Source organism: Chrysemys picta, chromosome 1, assembly GCF_011386835.1.
Source record: "Chrysemys picta bellii isolate R12L10 chromosome 1, ASM1138683v2, whole genome shotgun sequence".
Classification (NCBI taxonomy): domain Eukaryota; kingdom Metazoa; phylum Chordata; order Testudines; family Emydidae; genus Chrysemys; species Chrysemys picta.
In genome coordinates, this window is record NC_088791.1 from 254,706,271 (window position 1) to 254,727,553 (window position 21,283).

A 21,283-nucleotide genomic window follows, 5' to 3' on the forward strand; every position below is an offset into this window, starting at 1 on the left:
CAAACGTATGGAGCCATTAGCCATAATATTTTAAAAAGCAGATTGTGAGCTATTTCATCAGCGCAGGATTGTACCATTAAAATTTTCTGTACATGCAGGATTCATTATTGTCCTAACTGATCTAATTTTGCTTCACTTCCTGCTCCTCCAGTTCAGAAGCTGTTATTCAAACACTAGTACTATAGCTTTATTTTCTGTTGTTTCTGCCCCATCTATCACTTTAGTTAGTATTAGGATTTCTTTCCCCAGAACCTGAGAAATTTAACTTTCTGTTCATTTTCTACATGCCCTGCTCAAAGTAGCTCAAGAAATTATCAGGTTAATGCAGGCATATTTTTTCTTCTGTTGCACATTTCCATACTGATTATGTACAATGTCTGTCTGGGATTTGATCAGCCCTCTTCACTCATTCTGTCAAGGCAAACAGGGATTGCCACTTAAAGGTCTTGTTGACTGCACCTAAATCCCTAAGTTTATATTTGACACAGAGCTCATCAGCACCAGCTGCTAACCTATCAGTGCAGAAGCTTAAAAGAAACCTAAACATATGTATCTTCAATTTATAAAATAATGCAGTCGTGCTTGTTTGATTCCCTTTTGAAAAACTATTGATGCTGAGTCTGAAATGGATTTTGATGCTAGAGCAAAAAAGATTCTACTTATGTGTCATTCTTGCAAGCACTGAGATCACTTTTTTAAAACTTTCTGTGTTCATCCTCAATACCCAGTCCTCTAACAGAGTGGTTCTCAGCCAGGGGTACACAGAGGTCTTCCAAAAGGTACATCAACTCATCTAGATATTTGCCTAATTTTACAACAAGCTACATAAAGGGCACTAGCGAAGTCAGTACAAATTAAAATTTTATACAGACAATGACTTGTTTATACTGCTCTATATACTATACATTGAAATATAAGTACAATATTTCTATTCCAATTGATTTATTTTATAATTATATGGTAAAAATTGGAAAGTAAGCAATTTTTCAGTGATGGTGTGGCTGTGACATATTTGTATTTTTATGTCTGATTTTGTAAGCATATAGTTTTTAAGTGAGGTTAAACTTGGTGGTATGCAAGACAAAATAGACTCCTGAAAGGGGTACACTATTCTGGAAAGGTTGAGAGCCACTGCTCTAACATGTAGCATTTTAAAACAGTTCCACCAGATATAATACAAATCAATGTGACTATAGTCAGTTCTGCTTTCCTATCTATCTAGATCTTATCAAACTCTACCTTCATTTTGGATACATCTGTCTCTTCAGTCTGGCAGACAATTTAATAAATAACTCTTTTGACCATAGCCTGTGTGCTCTCACCCCCAACATCCTTTAAGTTGGAGGGCTTTCTTCCAGGGTGGAGAAATGCCCAGTATCGGGCGAACTTTGCTCCCATTAAAGTCAGTGATAAAATTCCCATTAACATCATTGGGCCAGCACAGAGAATTTTTGAACATCCCTCCCCTAGTCAGTAATAAAATCTTAGAACTATTCCTAATTGCAGCCTGATACAACTGAGCTGTTTTGAGTCTCTGATATATCTGGATTCATCGTACTCCTTTTGTTTTAAAGATGATTTCTCACAATCAGAGGCTGATTCAGAAGCGGAGGAGTATCAGTTTCCTCTTGATCTGATTTATAGACTTTCTCCATTTCATCCTCCTTATGACTTCAGGCCATTTCTGGAGGAGTGAGGTAGACTTGATACTACCTTTGGAATAGATTGCACCCTTGGTACCCTGCAGCAGCTGGAATCTCCTGGAAGATTTCCAGGGGTGCATACCACCCTGGGAGCTATGTGGGCAAAAGAAGTTTGTGCAGCACATTCACTTTTCACATTGAATCACCCATGACTTTACCATCTCCCTGCCCCTGCCCCTCTCCTTGCAGGCCCATATCAGCTACTAGAAAAGAGCAGTGACAGCGCTCCTCAGCAGGAATGGACAGCCATAAACTCAGCTTCTCTGTTTTCACCTCCTTTTACAACAAGAAAACCCGATGTTCACAAGGATGTTAACCACACTTTCAAAGCAGGTATTCAGGACAAATTATATGAGAGACTGAGCTGAGCCTCAGAAGTTGGCATCTGAATTTCAGCTACCCTGCTCCCTATAATTTAGGGGTGTTCCAATGTTCAGCACATAGTACAGTGGGGCTCAACCCGGCTTCTGCAGGATCTCTAGACATGGGCACCAATTCTAATTAACCTGTGAACCAGTTATTTCCATCCCGAAAAACAATGCCCATGGAGCAATCAATATCAGAGGCCTCCCTTTGATAAAACTTATTGCGGGCAGATATGCTCTGTAGCTTGTAGTAATCTGCTGCAGTTAGCAATGCCAAAATGTAACTTAGGTATATTACATGCAAAATCCTTCTTTCAAGCCACATGCCTTTAAAACAAAATGGCATCTTTTCTTCTTCTGTAAAAAAACTTTGAAGTAAAAGAATGTAAAATACAGAAAATATAAAAGAAATTAAAGTAGCTGTGGTTCAAAACATGGAGCTGATACCCCAAAAAAAGGATTAGAATCATTCCAAGAAAGTTTAATGCTAACTGATAAAAAGATAGAAGTTGTATCCAGGAAAAATTAGGAGTCAGATTTGAAAGTGATAGATATGGAAAATTCCTTTTCTGGGTGTGCCGAAATATTTTCTGCACTGAATAAAGATCAAAAAAGATTTCTGCAAAAAGTAATAAGCTTCAGAACAAGGCTTAAAAAAAGAATTTTAGAACTTTGAATGTCCCTCCAAAAAATTATATCTGGCAACTGAGAGAGATTTTTGTGCCAAGGTTTTTGACTTTCCTCTGTGAAGAGGGTGCCAACTGTTAAGTCTATCTGTGGTACGCTATCCAAGATTGTTTTGATAACCTGTGAATCAGTGGTCACGAGAAACATCATTCTTAAGGCAATCAAGAATAAAAGAAATCTGATGTTACAAGGATAAAAGGTTGGTTTTCTTTCTCAGCTGAACCTCTTATCTTCCGAAGGAGCAATAAAATTTCAGTGCCTATCTTATTGCCATGTAAGTCATTGTGAGTTTTGCCATTTGTTTCAATGGAGGAGGAGTGGGTTCTTTTTGCTTTATATATTCAGCTAGAATTTTTGAGTGCTCTAACCACAGGATTGAGAGGCAGAAAATCATCTAGTTATAATCCCAGCTCAGACACTGTGTCCATGTGCAGCGTTAGGAAAGCGTTACAATCTGTGTTTGCTTCCCCATCTCTAAAATGGGGTTAATGATATTTACCTACCTCACAACACTTCCTAGTGTTTTAACGTGTTGGTTAAACCTGTAAAAGTATTTAAATTTGTTGGTTCAACTTCTGTCTGTCACATCACCAAAAGAAGTAGATCATTTTATTTTCTGCAACTTATCTCAGATGTCAGATAATATGGAACTCATTAAAATTTAAGCAGGATATTGAATGAGTCTGGTTTTAGTTTTCTTTTTACATTCAGTCATAAGGATCCTTTTTCTCTTTTAGGGAAAGAAACGTTTATCTTATCGGTGAACCTAGACTTTAAAATATATTAAACTCTATGTATTTGTTTTTATTATCCAAATATGTGGAAGCTGTCATTAATGTGGTTTCTTTTTATAATGCCTTGGTTGTCTGAAGCTTCTTTGAAGGCTTGACTGTGTTTTGTCTTAAAGAGATTCCTTTTGTCAGATTTTGTTGCTGTCTTATCTCAGAATATTGAATATGCAGCAAGTCTTATTATTTGTGATTTTCAAGTACAGTAACTGTCATTTTGCTGGGGGGCGAATGCTATTAGTAAGCCTTTGCCTATCAAGGGTTAAAGTCTGGTCAGCAGTAGTGTATTCCTGTGGGTGTCTTCTATTTAGAATGCTTTGCATGGATTTTCAGAAGGGTTCAGTATCGGCATAACTCTGCTCCCATTGACCTCATCATTCTGAAAATTAACACATCCAAACCCGCTGGCCACTTATGAAAGTTTTGGCCTTAATGTCTGTCCACCAGTGTGGTTTCCAGGCACCATGGAAAGCTGAGTACTGAAAGTCAGACAATCTCAGACCTAAAGGAAGAAGCTGATCTAATCATTAGGGCCAAATTACACCCTCAAATAGACATGTGCAACTCACAGTAACCTCAAGTGGAATTGTGTAGAACCAATGGCAGCATCAGCAACATCAGCATTTGTTGTCAAGGCACCTTTAGCCAGTTGCCTCTTCTTGACTATGGGAAGTTATTTACTCAAGGGCTGGAACTGCATCCTTGAAATCTCCCTAAGGGTTTTATACTGTTGCCATTCATGATAGTAGCTGAGCACTTTCCACGTAAGATCAATAACAGTAGCTAAGTCCCTAATGGATTTTATGGAGTCTTTGGCATTTTGATCTAGTCCAAGTAAAGCTCTGCTTGGGGGTAGGATTTTTCTTTTTGAGTTTTTAGATGTTGATAACTTTCTTTTTTAAAAACAAGTACTTATCAGAAGAAGGCTTAAAAAAAGAAGGGATAGCTCAGTGGTTTGAGCATTAGCCTGCTAAACTGTGGGTTGTGAGTTCAATCCTTGAGGGGGCCACTTGGGGATCTGGGGCAAAATCAGTACTTGGTCCTGCTAGTGAAGGCAGGGGGCTGGACTTGATGACCTTTCAACATCCCTTCCAGTTCTAGGAGATGGGATATCTCCATTAATTTGTGTATTTGGGATAGGTTAGCTGGTTGTGTTGTTTTTTGTTTTGCTTTTGTAGAATGGGTTTTGCTCTGAATGAAAAGTAGGAATATCCAGGCACTGAAATGCTCCCTGTGAGGTAGAATAAAACTTGATTGCGGTCACTTACAGTAACTTTCCTTATTGCTTCCCTAGGCAGTGATCTCCTTTCTGTTGAAAGCTCTCCTAACCTTGGTTTGGCTAGAATCAATTTTGGATTGAGCTTCTCTGCTTTGTTCCAAAGTTTACCCAATAAATGGGTAAAGACATCCAGTTGCCTTGAAGGGCTTGGTCTCCTCCCCACACTTTCACCCACCCCTTCATCCTTTTCTCCCACAGCTTTTCATTCTCCCACCCATTCTTCTGCTTACAAGAATGTTGACGCCATTTTGCCAGATGGTAGTCCCAATAAAGAGCTTCCCATTGGTCCAGTTTGAATCTATACCTCCTATTTTAACTTTCCCTCTGAACAAAACTTCAATTCAGTTGGTTTAGACATAGGTTTGTTTTTAGGATATGACTGTTAGTATGCTCTACATGGCCTCATCCTTCCATAGTCCTAGACATGGATTCCTTTCTTCCTTTTAAATAGCAGAGAAGTTTTTGATTAATTAAAGCAAATTAGCTGAGCCTATGATATTAATTAGGCTTGCCATTTCATAAGTTCTTTTATGAGGGATGAGACTGCTATAACCAAGACAGCCTTGCAGAATATTTAATGTAGCAACTGAATGATTTTGATTGACAGATAACACTGCTCTACAGCCAAAATGCTTCTGAAATAAATGTAGTCAAACTTTACTAATTCTGGGTCACTGAGAACGAAAATGATGCTTAAAATTGTTGATTGGCTCTAGTTTTCAAGATATGCTATTGGGTCAGTATATACGATCCTGGACTTGGGAATGGCGGAGGATAAGTGAGTTATAAAGGGAAGGGATCTCAATTTAAACCAGAAATGACTAAAATACATCTTTGACTGGATCTATGAATAAATCTATGACTGGGTTTGGACAGTACTTGCTTTTTAGGCAAAACAATGAATGATGCAATCTGAAGCTGGTATTGCGTCATACATGATATGAATTGCATCATGTTATTCCTAGAAGTCATGCATGATGCAATCATAACGAAGCTTACATCGCTCTGCTGAACAAATTGCCCTATATCAGCTCTAGAAATCATACAGTGTTGTGCTCTCTTATTTGTCAGTGTTTGATTTTGCAAAGGGACACATTTCTGTTTAGCCAAAGGGAGCAGAGATGCCTCGTACTTATGTGAACAGTGCAGATAATTTCTGCTCTGTTTGTGGTGAAGTGACTTTTGATCACAAAAGCACAGTATAACCACTATGTTTAAGAAAGCCTATCACCTTTCTTTTGGCTGCAAAATTGGAGATCAGGACAAGAGGTGGGCCCCACACATATGCTGCAACACTTGTGCAACAAATCTTCGCCAGTGGTTGAACAGGAAAAGGAAATCTATGCCTTTTGCAGTGCCAATGATTTGGAGAGAGCCAACAGATCATACCAGCAATTGTTACTTCTGCATGGTGCCTCCAGTTGGGAAAGGTGTGTCAAAGAAGAAAAAGTGGACTGTGCATTATCCAAACATTCCATCAGCTATACGCCCAGTACCCCACGGAGAAGGACTGCCGGTTCCTGATGCACCAGAATCATTCTCACTTGAGTCAGACGAGGAAGAGGATGAAATTTCTGGTCCTGAACCATCAATGTCACAGGACCCACATTTTCTCCCATCCTCCTCCTCTGAACCACACCTCATAACACAAGGTGAACTGAATGACCTTGTCAGGGATTTGGAACTCCCCAAGAGTAAGGCAGAGCTGTTGGGCTCCAGACTACAGCAGTGGAATCTCCTGGCAGGTGATGTTAGGGTTTCCATGTTCCGTGACCGTCAGAAGGATCTTGTCCCATTCTTCTTCATGGAAGGTGATCTTGTAGCCTGCAACAACATCGATGGTGTGATGGCAGCCCTCAACATCGTTCACGATCCAGATGAGTGGAGACTGTTCATTGATTCATCGAAGACGAGTCTTAAAGCTGTTTTACTGAATAATGGCAATGTTTTGCCATCAATTCCAGTTGGTCATGCAGTCCATATGAAGGAAACCTATGACAACATGAAACAACTTTTGAGGTGCATAAACTATGACCAACATCAGTGGCAGCTTTGTGGCGATTTGAAGGTTGTTGGTGTTTTGCTTGATCTGCAGACTGGATACACAAAGTACTGCTGTTTTCTCTGCGACTGGGAAAATGGAGCCCATCAATGCTTGCAGACTATTGCTGGACAGTGACAAGAGATGCTCCATTTAATGAATACAAGAGACAAGCCAAGAAGCGCCGAGTAGACACTGAATAGAACTAAACTATGTACATAATAGTTTTTTGCCTTTTGTTTCATAATAAATTTTATTTATATAACCCTTTTGCTGATTTTTAAAGTGTTACATAAACAGGACAGGTGAAATATTATCATGTAAAGCAACCATAAACACATGAAAAGACCTAGGTTTACAATTTATGATTAAAACTCTACTATCTACACAATATACATAGACATAAAATGTAAAAACATAAATATCTTCGAAACAGTAGCCAATCAGTTGTTTTAATTGTCATATTTGAATTCAGCATAATACATAATAAATAGCACATTTTATCTCTGAAGCAGACAACTTCTCAAAAATTGTAGACCAGTGTAATGAAAGACAACAGTGAATTACATATTTTTTTTCCAAAGAATTTTTGCACATTCAGCTTTCTGTCTGGCAATGACATCCATCACTACACCTACTGATTTTCAGTTCCAGGCATTCTCAGTATTTTAGTATATTGCCGATTAAAGATCCAAAATATATAATGTTCCTGGACTCAACATATCTCATGTTTGCTTGCCTAAGATAACAAGCTGCTGACTTCTGTTACTCATTTCAAACACAGGAGTTTATGTGAATTTCTGTGTGTTTGATTTCTGTGCTGTCACTTTTATAATACACTTTTAAAGGCATTTACTTATATAAAGTATTTTAATATTTATACAGTAAAAAGTCATTCTTTAACAAGGTAGTTAGTGCATTCTCTGAGGAATAAATTAATTTGAATTATAGTGCCTCACTTCTGCTTAATAGGTTTTATGTTATGCTATTTTGTCATAACATTTAATATAACTCTCATGTACTGTACTTTAAGACTGATACTGTAAATCAGACTTTCATTGGAAAGAGCCCATCTTCACAACATTTGTTGTTTTAAAGCTGAGTCCTAGAGCTTCTCTCCTTGGATCTAAGAAGTGAATATTTTAACAATTAGGATCCGTGATAAGGAAAATGTATCTATATGCAACTTTAGTTTGCCTGAGCCAGATTGTACCTGTCAGAAGATGCTATCCCACATTAGCAACATGGAAGGTGAGTTACTCTGGGAGCTTTCCACTTGCAGACCTTGATTGCTGTGGTTTGTTCTGTGATACTTCCATCAGCATGTATCAGTGTAGTAAATATGGGTATGTCTGTGCATCTTCTGACATCTGCACCTTTGTTCTAACTGTGGAACTCCTGTTATTTTTCCTGAGAGAGCGAATTTGTTTGCACCTGAGATAGTCTTCATCCTGACAAGATCTGAAATGCTTGCCCAGATGTAGAATAATTGAGGCAAACAAACTTCATATTAGTCCAACTGTGCTTTTTCATAAATGTTGTGTCTAAAGTAATTATGGTGCTCCACAGGTGCAGATCTTTGCTTGGATCAGTAAACAACCAGAGAAGGTACATTTCCAATGTTACTGCTGAAATAAGTTCCTATTTATGCTGAGTTTCAGATCTACCCTGCAGATCTGACAGGAGGATTTTCCCCTAAGGACTTAACATCTGAAAGTGTCTTGACAGCTGAAGCTGCTAGGTCTAGTGTGTAATGCTTAATTAAATCCAAAGATCACCAAGTAACTGTATGACAGATTTGTTCAATAGGTGTACATGCTTTTTCTGCCCCCAAAGAACACCATAGCCTTTATGAAACAGGCATTAACATAAGGAGGTTGGGGAATTCTTTGAACTTGTAAGTTTTTCAAATATAAGATCTCACCCATTTTGCTGTAGTAAAATATGAAACTTGCTGGCTTTTGTTAGATTTCTTTCAGGAAATAAAGTGTTTGAAATACCAAAGGAACTAATAATGTATAGTGTAAAAATCATTCTAAAGGCCTGTTGTCTCTGTGGCAGATATGAACCTGCTATGGAATAATCTAAGAATACTGATATATAACAATTTTGCAAATACTGTATGTGACCTCGTCAGTGTGGTAAAGTCACTGTATAGTTATATTGGGTTATTACACTTTCCTGTATTAACGTATTTGTCAAGCAGAAAATCAAACCAGCTCTAGATAAGCAACCTCCCAACCAACACTTTGTGGGGGAGGGGCAGTTACAGTTCTAGATAAGCAAGGAAAACTTGGGGGAGAATTACGGGACAATGGCCTACTTCCAGGCTCCATCCCAAAGGTACATAGCTGTTTGGCCAGGGCTGGAAGACATAGAGATCAAAGGGACACTGGTTAAAAGGACTCCCTGGAGAGAGAGAGAGAGAGGGAGAGAGAGAGAGGGAGAGGAGTTGAGTGTTCCTGGTGAGAGAGTCTGACATGGATGACAGAGACAGGGAAAAAGCCTCAGGGAAAAATAGGCAAGCATATAGACTGTTTATTGTTTTAAGATCTGTTTTCTCAGAAATTCTTTGGTTCTAAATAAAATAATGCTTTGCTTTAAGAAGGTTGTCTGGTTACTGGGTACCACTTGTCATTTGTCCTACAGGTGCTGAACCTAAGTCAGGCCCTCTGAGGTAATCACAGTAAGTACCAGGGGACTGCAGCCTAAGGCCTGGTCTAAGAGTGGGAGAATTGTGTGATTCCACCCCGAGAGAGGTGACAGTGCATGGCCTGAGACCTGAGGGCATGTGCTCAAAGAGACCAGGAGGAGTCAGAAGTGCGATTAGCCTGGTCACTGTGACAATCTCTTGCTCCGGTTTTTGGACAGAGTAGAAGCCAATAAACTTGTGGAAAGTTGAAGGCAACAATGGAGGCCACTCATTGTTCTTGTGTAATATGATCATTGAGAGCAGTAGCTATTTGTCACTAATATTATCCTTGAATGCTTCAATTTAAGATTGTAATATGTTTTTTCCCCCTTTTTTTTACTGAGTTTTGCTTGGGGGGGAGGGGTTGTAATGCAATACACATCAATAGAAAGATACTCTACTCTTTTATTTTATACATAGTGGCAGTTGCTACAAGCTCACTAAGTTATGTGCATAAGTCTTTTTCTTTTCCAAGGTATTTTTGCTACAGCCCATGTGATCTGTGCAAGGCCGGCTCTGGCTTTTTTGCCACCCCAGGCAAAAAAGCCTCCCACCGACACCCCCCCCCACCGCCTTCCGTTGGGGAGCGCAGCATGGGAGGGCGCCGAGCCCGGCCGCGGCACCGCTCTCCCTAGCTGGCCGGAGCGCCGGGGGAGAGCAGCGAGCCCGCCGTGGCCCCGTTCTCCCCGACTGGCCGGAGCGCTGGGAGGAGGGCGAAGAGCCTGGCCACGGCCCCGCTCTCCCCGACCAGCCAGAGCACTGGGAGGAGGGCAGAGAGCCCAGCCGCGGCCCCGCTCTCGCCGGCCGGCCAGAGCGCCGGGCGAGGGCGGCCCCGCTCTTCCCAGCCAGCTGGAGCGCCGGGGGGGAGGGTAGCGAGCCCACCGCGGCTCCGCTCTCCCCGGAGTGCCGGGGGGAGGGCGGCAAGTCCGGCCGGGGGCCCGCTCTCCCCGTCCGGCCAGAGTGCCGGGGGAAGGCGGCGAGCCTGGCCGCAGCCCCGCTCTCCCCGGGTGAGCGCCGCCCCCCTCCAGGTGCCGCCCTAAGCACATGCTTGGAGAGGTGGTGCCTGGAGCCGGCCCTGGATCTGTGTGGTGTTTGTAGAAATTAAATCCTTGTATTTTAAATTCCTTGCAATTCTGTGCAAAAGTACCAGATGGTGGCATGTAAGGTGTGAACAATTTATCAGTTCAGCAATTCCTTGTTTTTCTTGAAATGCCAGTAGGCTTTTCAAAGTTGCCACCCAAAAGGCCAACACAATGGGTGCATGACAAGTTATTAGCACTAGAGCCATGTGAATACAAAAAAGGAAGAGTAATGAATATTTATGCAAATAAAACCTACTGATTCACTTTGCTGATATTCCCAGTACCTTTTATTTGTGAACATTAAAGGTGAGGGAGGTTTTATTTGCAAGAATGTTCATTACAAGCAAAAGTGTCACAAAAGCTAATGTGAATAAATATCCATGAATATTCACACCAGAGTGCCCTTGTGGCCAGTGTGAAAAGCTTGTGCAGCTATTCACACAACACATTCATTTATAATCCAAAAGGGAGTCTTCTTTGTTTATAAAGCTTAAGCCATCAAACCAGGGAGCAGAAACAATTGCTACATGATTTAAGAAACCAGTCATGTGGCGACATAGTGAATAGCAAACGTTCACAGTGACCATTGTGCAGGCAGTCTAGAGGCCAAAATTCATTCCGCTCATTAAACAATTGCAAATAGTGAACAAATTTATAAAAATCATGACATGTTTGTGGGTGATTTGTGAACAATAAGTTTAAATTTATCAAATTATTTACTGCAAATCATCTAAGTAGCAATTTCCCTTCTACTTTTCATCATTAGCCCTGTAGCACAATGTGGAGAGATCGTCAACGCCTATATCTGCAGCCCTTCCCTGGACCCTAGGATGCATACTCCTTTAACAGGGTCCTTTCCAAAGCAATCGTAATACTTTATTTATGCTTTCATAGGTGACCAGATTTGCAAAATGAAAAACCCAGGACATGCAGACACTATATGTTTCAGGTCACTACATTTCCACAGGATTTGCAATGAGATGTAGTTTTCAGAATAGGACTCTATTGTCGCATGAAAGCCCCAAATGGAGAAAACAGCAGTGTTCTCCAGCACACTTCACTGAGTTAATTCCCTATTCTAGTACCTCTCCTGCCAATTCTCCCCTAACAGCTATACAGTAGTTGGGGTTTGGAAAGGGTGACAGGGCAGTCACCCGTCTCCTTTTTCCCTCAGCGTCCCATTAGCTAGCTGATTGGTGAGGGGGTTTTGAAGAGTAAAAGTTGGATTTGCTTGTTTCAGAGGCAAGGAAACATTGACTCATCCATTCATTCAGGGGGTTTGATCTTCTTGCAGTTTCAACCACATCTAAAGATTTGCTCCCCAGAAACTTATCCAGCTTTGCCCTTACATTCTTGGGCAGTCCATATTTCCTTCTGGTTCCAACATAGCTCACTACAAGATATCAGAAGAACCCGTGACCGACTCAGAGTCTGTACATAGACTTTACTACCAAAAGATAATAAAGAAATTAAAAATAGACTCTTCAGTAAGAATATCCCTGCTTTGTGGGAGTAGTCATCATCATGGCTTTCTCAGTGTACAGGAATAAAAATGGTACATTGTTGTTAAGATTAAATTATTTCTGTATGGATGTAACCTTTCCCAAAGCCTTCATAAGGTGTATAGGGAGAGAATACAATAAGTAGTTCAATAAAATGAGGATGAAGAAAACCAGTGTAGTGGTGTCCATCCTGGAAATTAAAATCATCCCCTATGGTAAAATTGTTTGAGATTAGAATTAGAGAACATGCACAATCCCTATTAGCTCACTCTCTGGTGTTATAGGTGTGCACAAGGTGCATGATCGCCACCTTGTGGCTACTACTAAATTAAAGAAACTAGTGATACACAAACTGGAAAATGAGTATTTTACAGGCAGCAATACACAGTTTGTTGTGTTTTTAATGGCAGCCAATGTCTGTTTTGTCCCTAAAACTACTATATCCTGGGGTTTTTCACCACATAATGGGATGGAATTTTCTTCTAGTACAATAAAAGAGAATTTCTCACAACCCTGGTCATTAATTGAGTGATCTCTATGTCCAGATCCAGAAAACGCCAGCCTCCAAAATCAGATATATGCATAAAAAAAGTCTAATTTTTCAAGGACTTGTTGACATCTGTTAGGCATTTGAATGCCATAGGCCAGGGGTTCTCAAACTTCATTGCACCGCGACTCCCTTTTGACAACAAAAATTACTACATGACCCCAGAAGCGGGGACCTAAGCTTGAGCCTGTGCAAGTCCCACCACCCCAGGCGGGCGAGAGGGTCAAAGCTGAAGCTCAAGGGCTTCAGACCCAGGCAGGGGGCCTGTAACCTGAGGCTTGTCACCTAGGGCTGAAACCCTCGGGCTTTGGCTTTGGCCCAGGCAGTGGGGCTCGGGCTTTGGCTTTGGCCCTGGCATCTAACACCAGCCCTGGCGACCCCATTAAAACAGGGTCGCGACCCACTCTGGGGTCCCGACCCACAGTTTGAGAACCGCTGCCATAGGCTGTTCATTTAAATTGTAACTTGCTCTTAATGGCAATCCCACAAATTATAGTATTATTTACCTGCAGCTGAGTGGCAATCAAAGGTGTGAAATTCTTTTCCATCTTTGAAAACCTCAAAGAAAATAAAAAAGGATTTTGTTCTAATCATATCCTTACAACCAAATGTGCATAAATCAGTATAAAGGGGAGAGAAATAGTTGAAACTTGCTTTTGGAAAATAAGATTTATCCATATAAATGAATGATCTTTACAAGCCATGAACACTAAAACTTAGTTCCAATGTATACTGTTTGGGTTCCCTAATCTAGAAGGGGACAGATAATGAAGGACAGGATGCGTCACAATGAGCATGCTACATCAATTCACAAATGAGCAAAGCTGGGAGTATTGGGCTTGTTACTCTAGAAGAGAAATATATGAAAGGGAAGGAACCTTGAGAAACTCCTTCTGTAAGGGAACTGCTCTTCACATTGATGGGCTGGCAAGTGAAAGGTCATCCAGCAGGTTATGGTCAGAGGCTTTAAAGTGAATTTTCCTTCTCATCAGGCTCACAGCCAGCCCTGGAGGACAAGGAAAGCCTCTCTAGAAAAAGAGTAGCTGTACACCAAGATGGTCAACATAAACCTGAATCTATACGCATCTGACTAAATTATCTTAATATCTTAACTTTTGTCTTTTGTTTTTAATATTCTATGATACCAGGTATAAATCAAGCAGTATAATTACAGAAATTAAAAATAAAAAACACCCCCTGGGTTATGTATTCTGTCTACCTGTCAGTGCAGGATCGATAGTCTTGTGATTAGGGTTCTGTTTCTAAGTATGCTGCAGATATTTTGTGTAACCTTACGCAAGTCACTTCACCCCTCCTCCTCAGTTTCCCCATTTGTAAAATGGTAGGAGTAGCTCCTTCCCTCTTTCACAGCATGAAGGGTGTATCCATTCACACAAGGACCTTGATGTAGCAGGGTGTGATACCACAGACCCCACTAGAGACCAGAAGAGGCACAGAGAGGTGGACCATCATATATACATTATGAAATATAAATATCTATTGAAAAGATCCTACTGCCCTGCAGTATATAGGGGAATGGGGCCTTAGTCCTCGCTCCTCAACTCTGTGCCTATTTCAGGGGTCAGCAACCTTTCAAAAATGGTGTGCTGAGTCTTCATTTATTCACTTTAATTTAAGGTTTTGCGTGCCAGTCATACATTTTAACGTTTTTAGAAGGTCTCTTTCTCTATGTCTATAATATATAACTAAACTATTGTTGTATGTAAAGTAAATAAGGTTTATAAAATGTTTAAGAAGCTTCATTTAAAATTAAGGACCCGGGTAGTGTGAGTGCCACTGAAAATCAGCTCGCGTGCCGCCTTCGGCATACGTGCCATAGGTTTCCTACCCCTGGCCTATCTTAACATCTCGCTTCTTAACAGTTCTTCATGTGTTCAGCAGATAGATTTGGTCTTTTTGTCCCCCCCCCCATAACAGTGTTCTTCATGCTATACTTATCTGCACATTGGGAAACAGTCATATGTCCTTTCTCCCCAGCTCTGCAGGAAAACCAATGGAATTTTACCTTTTATTACGATCATTTATCTTATGGGAAGAAAACATATTAAAGCAAATACTTCTTCCATCCCCCCTGAGGCTAATGTTTCCTACTAGTGAATCTGAAAGACACAGCTGTACAGAAGGAGACATATTCCCTTTTGTCATTTCATTGCTGTGTACGTGTCAACTGCTCTTGGGCAGTCTCTCTAGAGGTCCCAGCTTCTAACTCAACTGCCTCAATCCATCTCAAATTAGCCCAGCCCATCAATTTAACATAATATGAGTCAATCAGCGCTTAAACTCAAAGGATTACAGTCTTCCTTTGTCTCCCTGTCAGTTTCTTAGAGGCAGCCTGGCATGGGTCTGTTGCCCCTCTGTTATCCCAGGCATTTCTGTCTCCCCTTCTCTCTGTGTTCTCCTTCCGTTATAGGTGGGATTGTTTTCCTTATTGGTCCCAGCTTTGGGTGCATGCTCTCTGATTGGCAGTTCTGGCAGCTGTGCTGGGTGTGGTTAGCCCAGGGAAAACTCTCTGCTCCTTTCTGCCTATGCTCAGTATGGGGTTTGAAAACCCCATTACAGTACCCATATAGCTAAATGTGTCTTACTGCTAGTAATTTAGTTTTCCTCTTGAGTGCACCTTTGTGCTCTGTATAATACAAAGCATGAGAGTACTTAGTGTAAATTGAGCAGGATTCTGTTGCTATATTACAAACACTTTTCTATATGTAATCCTTTCATTTATTGTGTATTTCTGCCCTCTGGGTGGATGGAGGAAACATTTGTCTTTGATAATGTTACTGCAGTTTAAGAAGGGTCCTGAAAAGTAGAAGTATTGGTTGTCTAAAATCATCACTGAATTTCGTCTGATACAAGAATAAGATAAGGTGAGTAAGGTAGTATCTTTTATTGGACCGACTTCTGTTGGTGAGAGAGACAAGCTACTTCCTGAAGAAGAGCTCTGTGTAAGCTCGAAACCTTGTCTCTCTCACCAACAGAAGTCAGTCCAGTAAAAGATATTACCTCCCCCACCTTGTTTCTCAAATATCCTGCGAGTGACGTGGCTACAACACCACTGCATATGAGAATAAGATATACTTTTTAAAAATCTTTGCAAACTTAACTTTTTTAAAATGTATTTTTGTGTGCTGCAATGTTGATAAGGCAGAGTTACAGAATCTTTTGGTTTACAGTTCTTCCAACTTGTTGTTAATAAAGTCAATTCAAGATGAACTGTCTCTGTGCCTCAAATTGTAGCTTCTCCCCACCAAAGTCTGAAGATGCCACATATAAAATTTATGATCTTGTACGAGGCATGTCTGACAGTCCAGTGGCTGATCGGGAATCCTCTTTCTACTGGCTGTGGAGCCAGAGACACACAGTGCTGAAGAGCTGTCACTGAGTCAGGCTTCTGTGAAAGAGCCGCCCCGCCCCCCCTTCCCCCGCCCCCATCTGGAACTCTCTGCAATGTCCTCGGTCAATACATGTAGCCTGGACAGCTCCCATTTTTATGTCTATTTCATTTGTAGGAAATTGATTTAATTATATTTTTTCCTTTTTAAGAATCGCAAGCTATCTTTTTTCCCCTTGTCAGTGTACACAATCTCCCCTCTTCTACTGAAGTCCATCTTGGAGCTCTTTCCTGAATTCCATGGTACATAAGATCATGGGGAAAGGACAGAAAGCAACAAAAAAGAGAGTTAAGTGCCTTTCCTGCATCTGTATTCACCTATCCTGCATTACAAAGGGCACTCAGACATCCATTAGCAAGAACTATTCGGATACCAATAGCAAATCAGGAATTGCTTTTTTGCTACTCAGGCCCAACTGTGATTTCTTTGTAAAGACACATGTTATGTTTTGTTGTTTCTTTCTTTTTCCCTTCCAAGGTTCCATGTCTGTGAACTTCTCCCTACTAGAAAAAAATAGGAAATGATTTACACCAGTATTAATGTTGCAAACTGTGCTGGTTTTTGTAATAAAAAAGAAATAGCGCCAGATCTTTAGGTGGTTATAAATCAGTAAGAGTTCTTGTTATTTCAGTTGCGATCTATGGCTATTTACACCAGCTAAGGAGCCGGCCCCCTTTTTTTGACAAACTTATCATTCATCTCTGGAGATGGTCATTCTGATGGGTTCCAGTAGGGGTGGAGTTTTTTCCCAAGCAGCCCGAGTACTGTAGCTTTGGGACTGTTTCCATACTGAGTGGAACAGAGACTCATCCACCAATTACTGGCTTAGCAAAAAAACAAAAAATAATAGGTAAGAAAAGTTGTTTCCATCGTTTCCCTTTTACAATTTCAAACTATTGCAAGAGATCAAACCAGCAAAGAAACGTCACTGTTTTCATGTATTTCTTCAGATTTTTCTAATTCCTGTCTCAAATAGTCTTTTTGCTCTGCAGTAGAGAACGCACAATCTGAATTACTGCAGGTAAATAGCAAACTGGATTAAAAAGTCAGGCTTGAACAATTTTTAAGAACTTTGGATAGAAGGTTGGCATTCCTGGAAGTGTGCTAGTGAACACATGCCCAGAATTAATATTTATCATTCTGATCTTCTGATTTCACAATCTGACTGTTTGCATTTGATTTTTAGACATTAGCAAAAATTCTCTCAGTTAAATGATTTTGTAAATGAATATTTTATATAAATGATCTTAAAATTCAATGAAAGCTTCTGCACCGACTCCCTGCCTTTTGCACCACCTGGCTGTTTGTTGGGGAGAACCAAGCGTAACTAGGTGCTGACCAAGTATAATGATAATAGCAGCACCAGCTCAGTGTTTCCTAATAGAATATTTTCTTAGAAATTTATTGTGATCGGATCTGAATCAGGAGAAAACTAAATATGTAACTGGCAAAAAACCAACAACAACATATCCTCTATAATAAAAATGTGGATCCCTATCCCACAATGAGTTTATTATGAATGGACCCCTCATAGCCTTAAATGGGGCTCTGTGTAAGGGCAGGAGTCTGCCTGAATGAGGCTCATTGCAAGCTCATTATTATTATTTGTATTGCAATAGCACTTAAGGTGTCCAGTGATAGACCAGGGCCCCACTGTGCTATAACAAAAATATAGTCCTTGCCCCATGTAGCTTGCAGTGTAAGGCTTGGTCTACACTAAACCCCCAAATCGAACTAAGGTACGCAACTTCAGCTACGTGAATAACGTAGTATTTCGAAGTTCGAAGTACCTTAGTTTGAACTTACCTCGGTCCACACGCGGCAGGCAGGCTCCCCCGTCGACTCCGCGGTACTCCTCTCGCTGAGCTGGAGTACCGCAGTCGACGGCGAGCACTTTCGGGTTCGACTTATCGCGTCCAGACAAGACGCGATAAGTCGAACCCAGAAGTTCGATTGCCAGCCGCCGAACTAGCGGCTGGGTATAAACGTACCCTTAGTATAAGACAAAGGACAACAGCTGTATACCAGGGAATCCACAAGATAATAATGATACAAAACTGGTCAGTATGAAAGGCAATGGCCATAGTTTTGATTTCAGATAACCAGCTTTCTGATTGATCAGTTATCAGAAGGATAAATACAAACCAATATAATGAAATACATTTAAAAAAATAACCCAAGGCCTTGATCCTGTAGTCCCTTCTCATGCAGAAGGAAGGGTTGCAGGATTTTGTCCCAATATAAGAAAAATATTTGGAGCTATGTTTTATAACAACATAAATTGGGCATTTGGTACCAAATTCAGCAAGCATCTTAAGCAGATACATAAATAGGACTACTTTTTTTCATTTTTAAAATTACGCACATGCTTATATTGCTTATTGTGAAAGGAGTGATCTGGTTGACTAGCAATGGCTCTAGTCATTCAAGTATCTGACATAATTGCATATTTAAGAACTCACTGGCCAATTTACTTCCTTAACATCTAGCTTTTAAACTGCTTTTCTTTCTTTCTTTCTTTCTTTCTTTCTTTCTTTCTTTCTTTCTTTCTTTCTTTCTTTCTTTTTCTCCACCCATGAAATCTCCATTCCATAGAAATGGAATCAGAAAGGCTGCCAGTAGCTACAGAAGAGCGTGAGTGCTCTCCTCTTCAGATTTCAACATTTGGTTGTTGATGACAAGCACAAGAGTCAGTTTGCAAAAACTGGCTGCACACTTACGGAGGCACTTGACTCCTAAAGTTTGTAGTTCCTTAAAATTGGAAAAAAATAATAACTTTTAGCAATACATTTTTAAATCACATAAAAACTTACGACTTTCCAATCCACCCCCTATTCTCCAAAGACTGAATAACTTTAATTTTAAAATGCTTTTGAAAAGCATTTCCTAAAAGCAATAAGACAATTAAATTAGTGTGGCTGTAATAGATATGTGCACTTGTGAAGTGTTCAAATGCATTTGGGTAAATACTTGAGTATGATTACCTGTACCAGTTTAACCACATACCTTGTTGTATATTGTTGATTACCTAATTTATATTTGCTTTATTAATGCAAATAAATTCAAACACATTTCTCCTGCTGGTCTAACAATCCTGATAGTTTAATTCAAATTTTCTCACAGATAATACTGAGATTACTCACAGTGGGTCGAGTTCTGCCTTTGGAGTCATTTGCACATTTCCCATTAAAGTGATCCACAGTGTGTATGTATCCAAGAGGTGGATGTGGAACACTGTAATGTAAAAACAATTTAGATACAATCATAAGAAGAAACAACATACAAGTGTGCATGAAGAGCAACATCTTTGGGGGGACTTTTACCATTTAAAAAAAGGAAATAGATGAAAGATGATTGCTTGCAGATCTTGAAAATGTTTATTTTTTATTTAAAATATTTTCATTTTTCATCAACAGGCACAAGCATATTTACCGTTTATGAAGCTGCTTCTCAAGAAGGCTGGGTGTTCCTTATGTATAGAGCAATTGACAGTTTTCCCCGATGGCGTTCATACTTCTATTTCATCACCTTAATTTTCTTTCTTGCCTGGCTTGTTAAGGTACTGAACAATTTGTTCTTTTAAACCTGCCTGGAATATAAATCATGTTCAACTGAATTTCTGCTCTTTTCCACCTGCTGAGCTTCCTGGTAAGCCTTTGCTTTTAATTTTTCTTGTAGAACGTGTTCATCGCTGTCATCATTGAAACATTTGCTGAAATAAGAGTGCAATTCCAGCAGATGTGGGGGTCCAGAAGCAGTACTACTTCAACAGCTACTACCCAGGTAGAGTTCTGATGTTATAGCTCTGAATACTGAGATATTGTTTGCGTACCTCTGTTTATAATTTATTGCAGAGTAGTAAACCAGAAATCCCTGCTAGTTATTGCCCATCTCAGTACATTCTGTATTCTAGAGTGTATCATTCAAATTGGGTATCTTAAAAAATATAATATAAAAATATAGTAGAGAATAATCATGCCATCGTTAGTGGGCATATCTTGCTATATACTGTACACACTGCCCATTTGTCCATCATAATTAGAGATAGAATGATTCCTTTTTATTTTTTGTTTCCATATAATATTAGGGTTTTGGAATTTGGGCTCTTCCCGCCGCAGCCCCAGAGCTGGAGGAGTTCTGTGCCCCACACTGATTATAAGGTGTATGTGTGTGTGTACCCGTGCTTGCCCCCCCATGTGCACACCCTGTCCAGACTATAAATGTCTGCTGCATCATCACAGTGGCTATTTTAAGTACAGTAACTCCTCACTTTAAGTCGTCCTGATTAACGTTGTTTCATTGTTACGTTGCTGATCAATTAGGGAACATGCTCATTTGAAGTTCTGCAATGCTCCACTCTTACATTGTTTGGCTGCCTGCTTTCTCCACAGCTGGCTGCCTCCTTACACTCCTCCTCCCAACAGTGCCTCCCGCCCGCCAGCAGACCCCGCGGATCAGCGCCTTCCCCCTCCTCCCCTGCCTCCTGCCTGCGGCAATCAGCTGACTTGTGGTGTTTCGGGGAGAGGAGCGAGGACTGGGTGCGCAGACTCCCCCTCCCTCCCCTGCCTCCTGCCGGCAGCAATCGGCTGGCTTGCGGCGTTTAGAAGGGAGGGGAGGAGCAAGGATGCAGCGTGGGAAGTAAAGGGCGAGGGGTGTGTGGAAAGAGGCAGGTCAAGGATGGGTGTAAATCTCTTCCAAAATTATTTTGTTTAATATTTTCTATTATAACTCTGGAAATTCTTGTTATCCATATGAATGTCCAGTCCTTTAGTGAGTCCTGCTCGTTTCTTGGCCTCCATGATATCTTGTGGCATTGAGTTCTGCAGTCTAAGGGCAACTTGTGTCAGAACATTTTTCTTTTTATCAGTTTAAAATTTGCTCCTTCACATTACTCCTAGCAGGAAATACTTTTTCACACAATCCACACTTTGCCTATGAAATTCATTAGTATAAAGTTATTGTTGAGACCATGATCTTAGCTGAAACCTGGCCTAGTCCAAATGTAATTCTGGGTGAAGATGATTCCACCAAACATAGCACATCAGTGTACAAATCAGATCTGGGTTTAGTATCTGTCACGTCCCTAGTTAAAATGCCACAGCCTCTGTGAATTAACTAGGGTCTATGACAGAAAAGTCTCTATGGGGAAACTCTAGAAGCAGCCACATTTGGGGAAAATAGAAACAC

The 21,283-nt window shown here is 40.5% G+C and overlaps 1 protein-coding gene across 3 annotated transcripts in view; it reads left to right on the forward strand.

Annotated features, from left to right (window-relative positions):
• The window catches only part of NALCN (sodium leak channel, non-selective), a 361,008-nt gene that overhangs the window by 125,557 nt on the left and 214,168 nt on the right, over window positions 1-21,283 (forward strand). For all 3 annotated transcript variants that reach the window (XM_065592295.1, XM_065592302.1, XM_065592310.1), the window contains 2 exons: window positions 19,513-19,655; window positions 19,775-19,879. In XM_065592295.1, coding sequence (XP_065448367.1) covers window positions 19,513-19,655; window positions 19,775-19,879 — 248 coding nt within the window. The remainder of the gene's footprint in view (window positions 1-19,512; window positions 19,656-19,774; window positions 19,880-21,283) is intronic.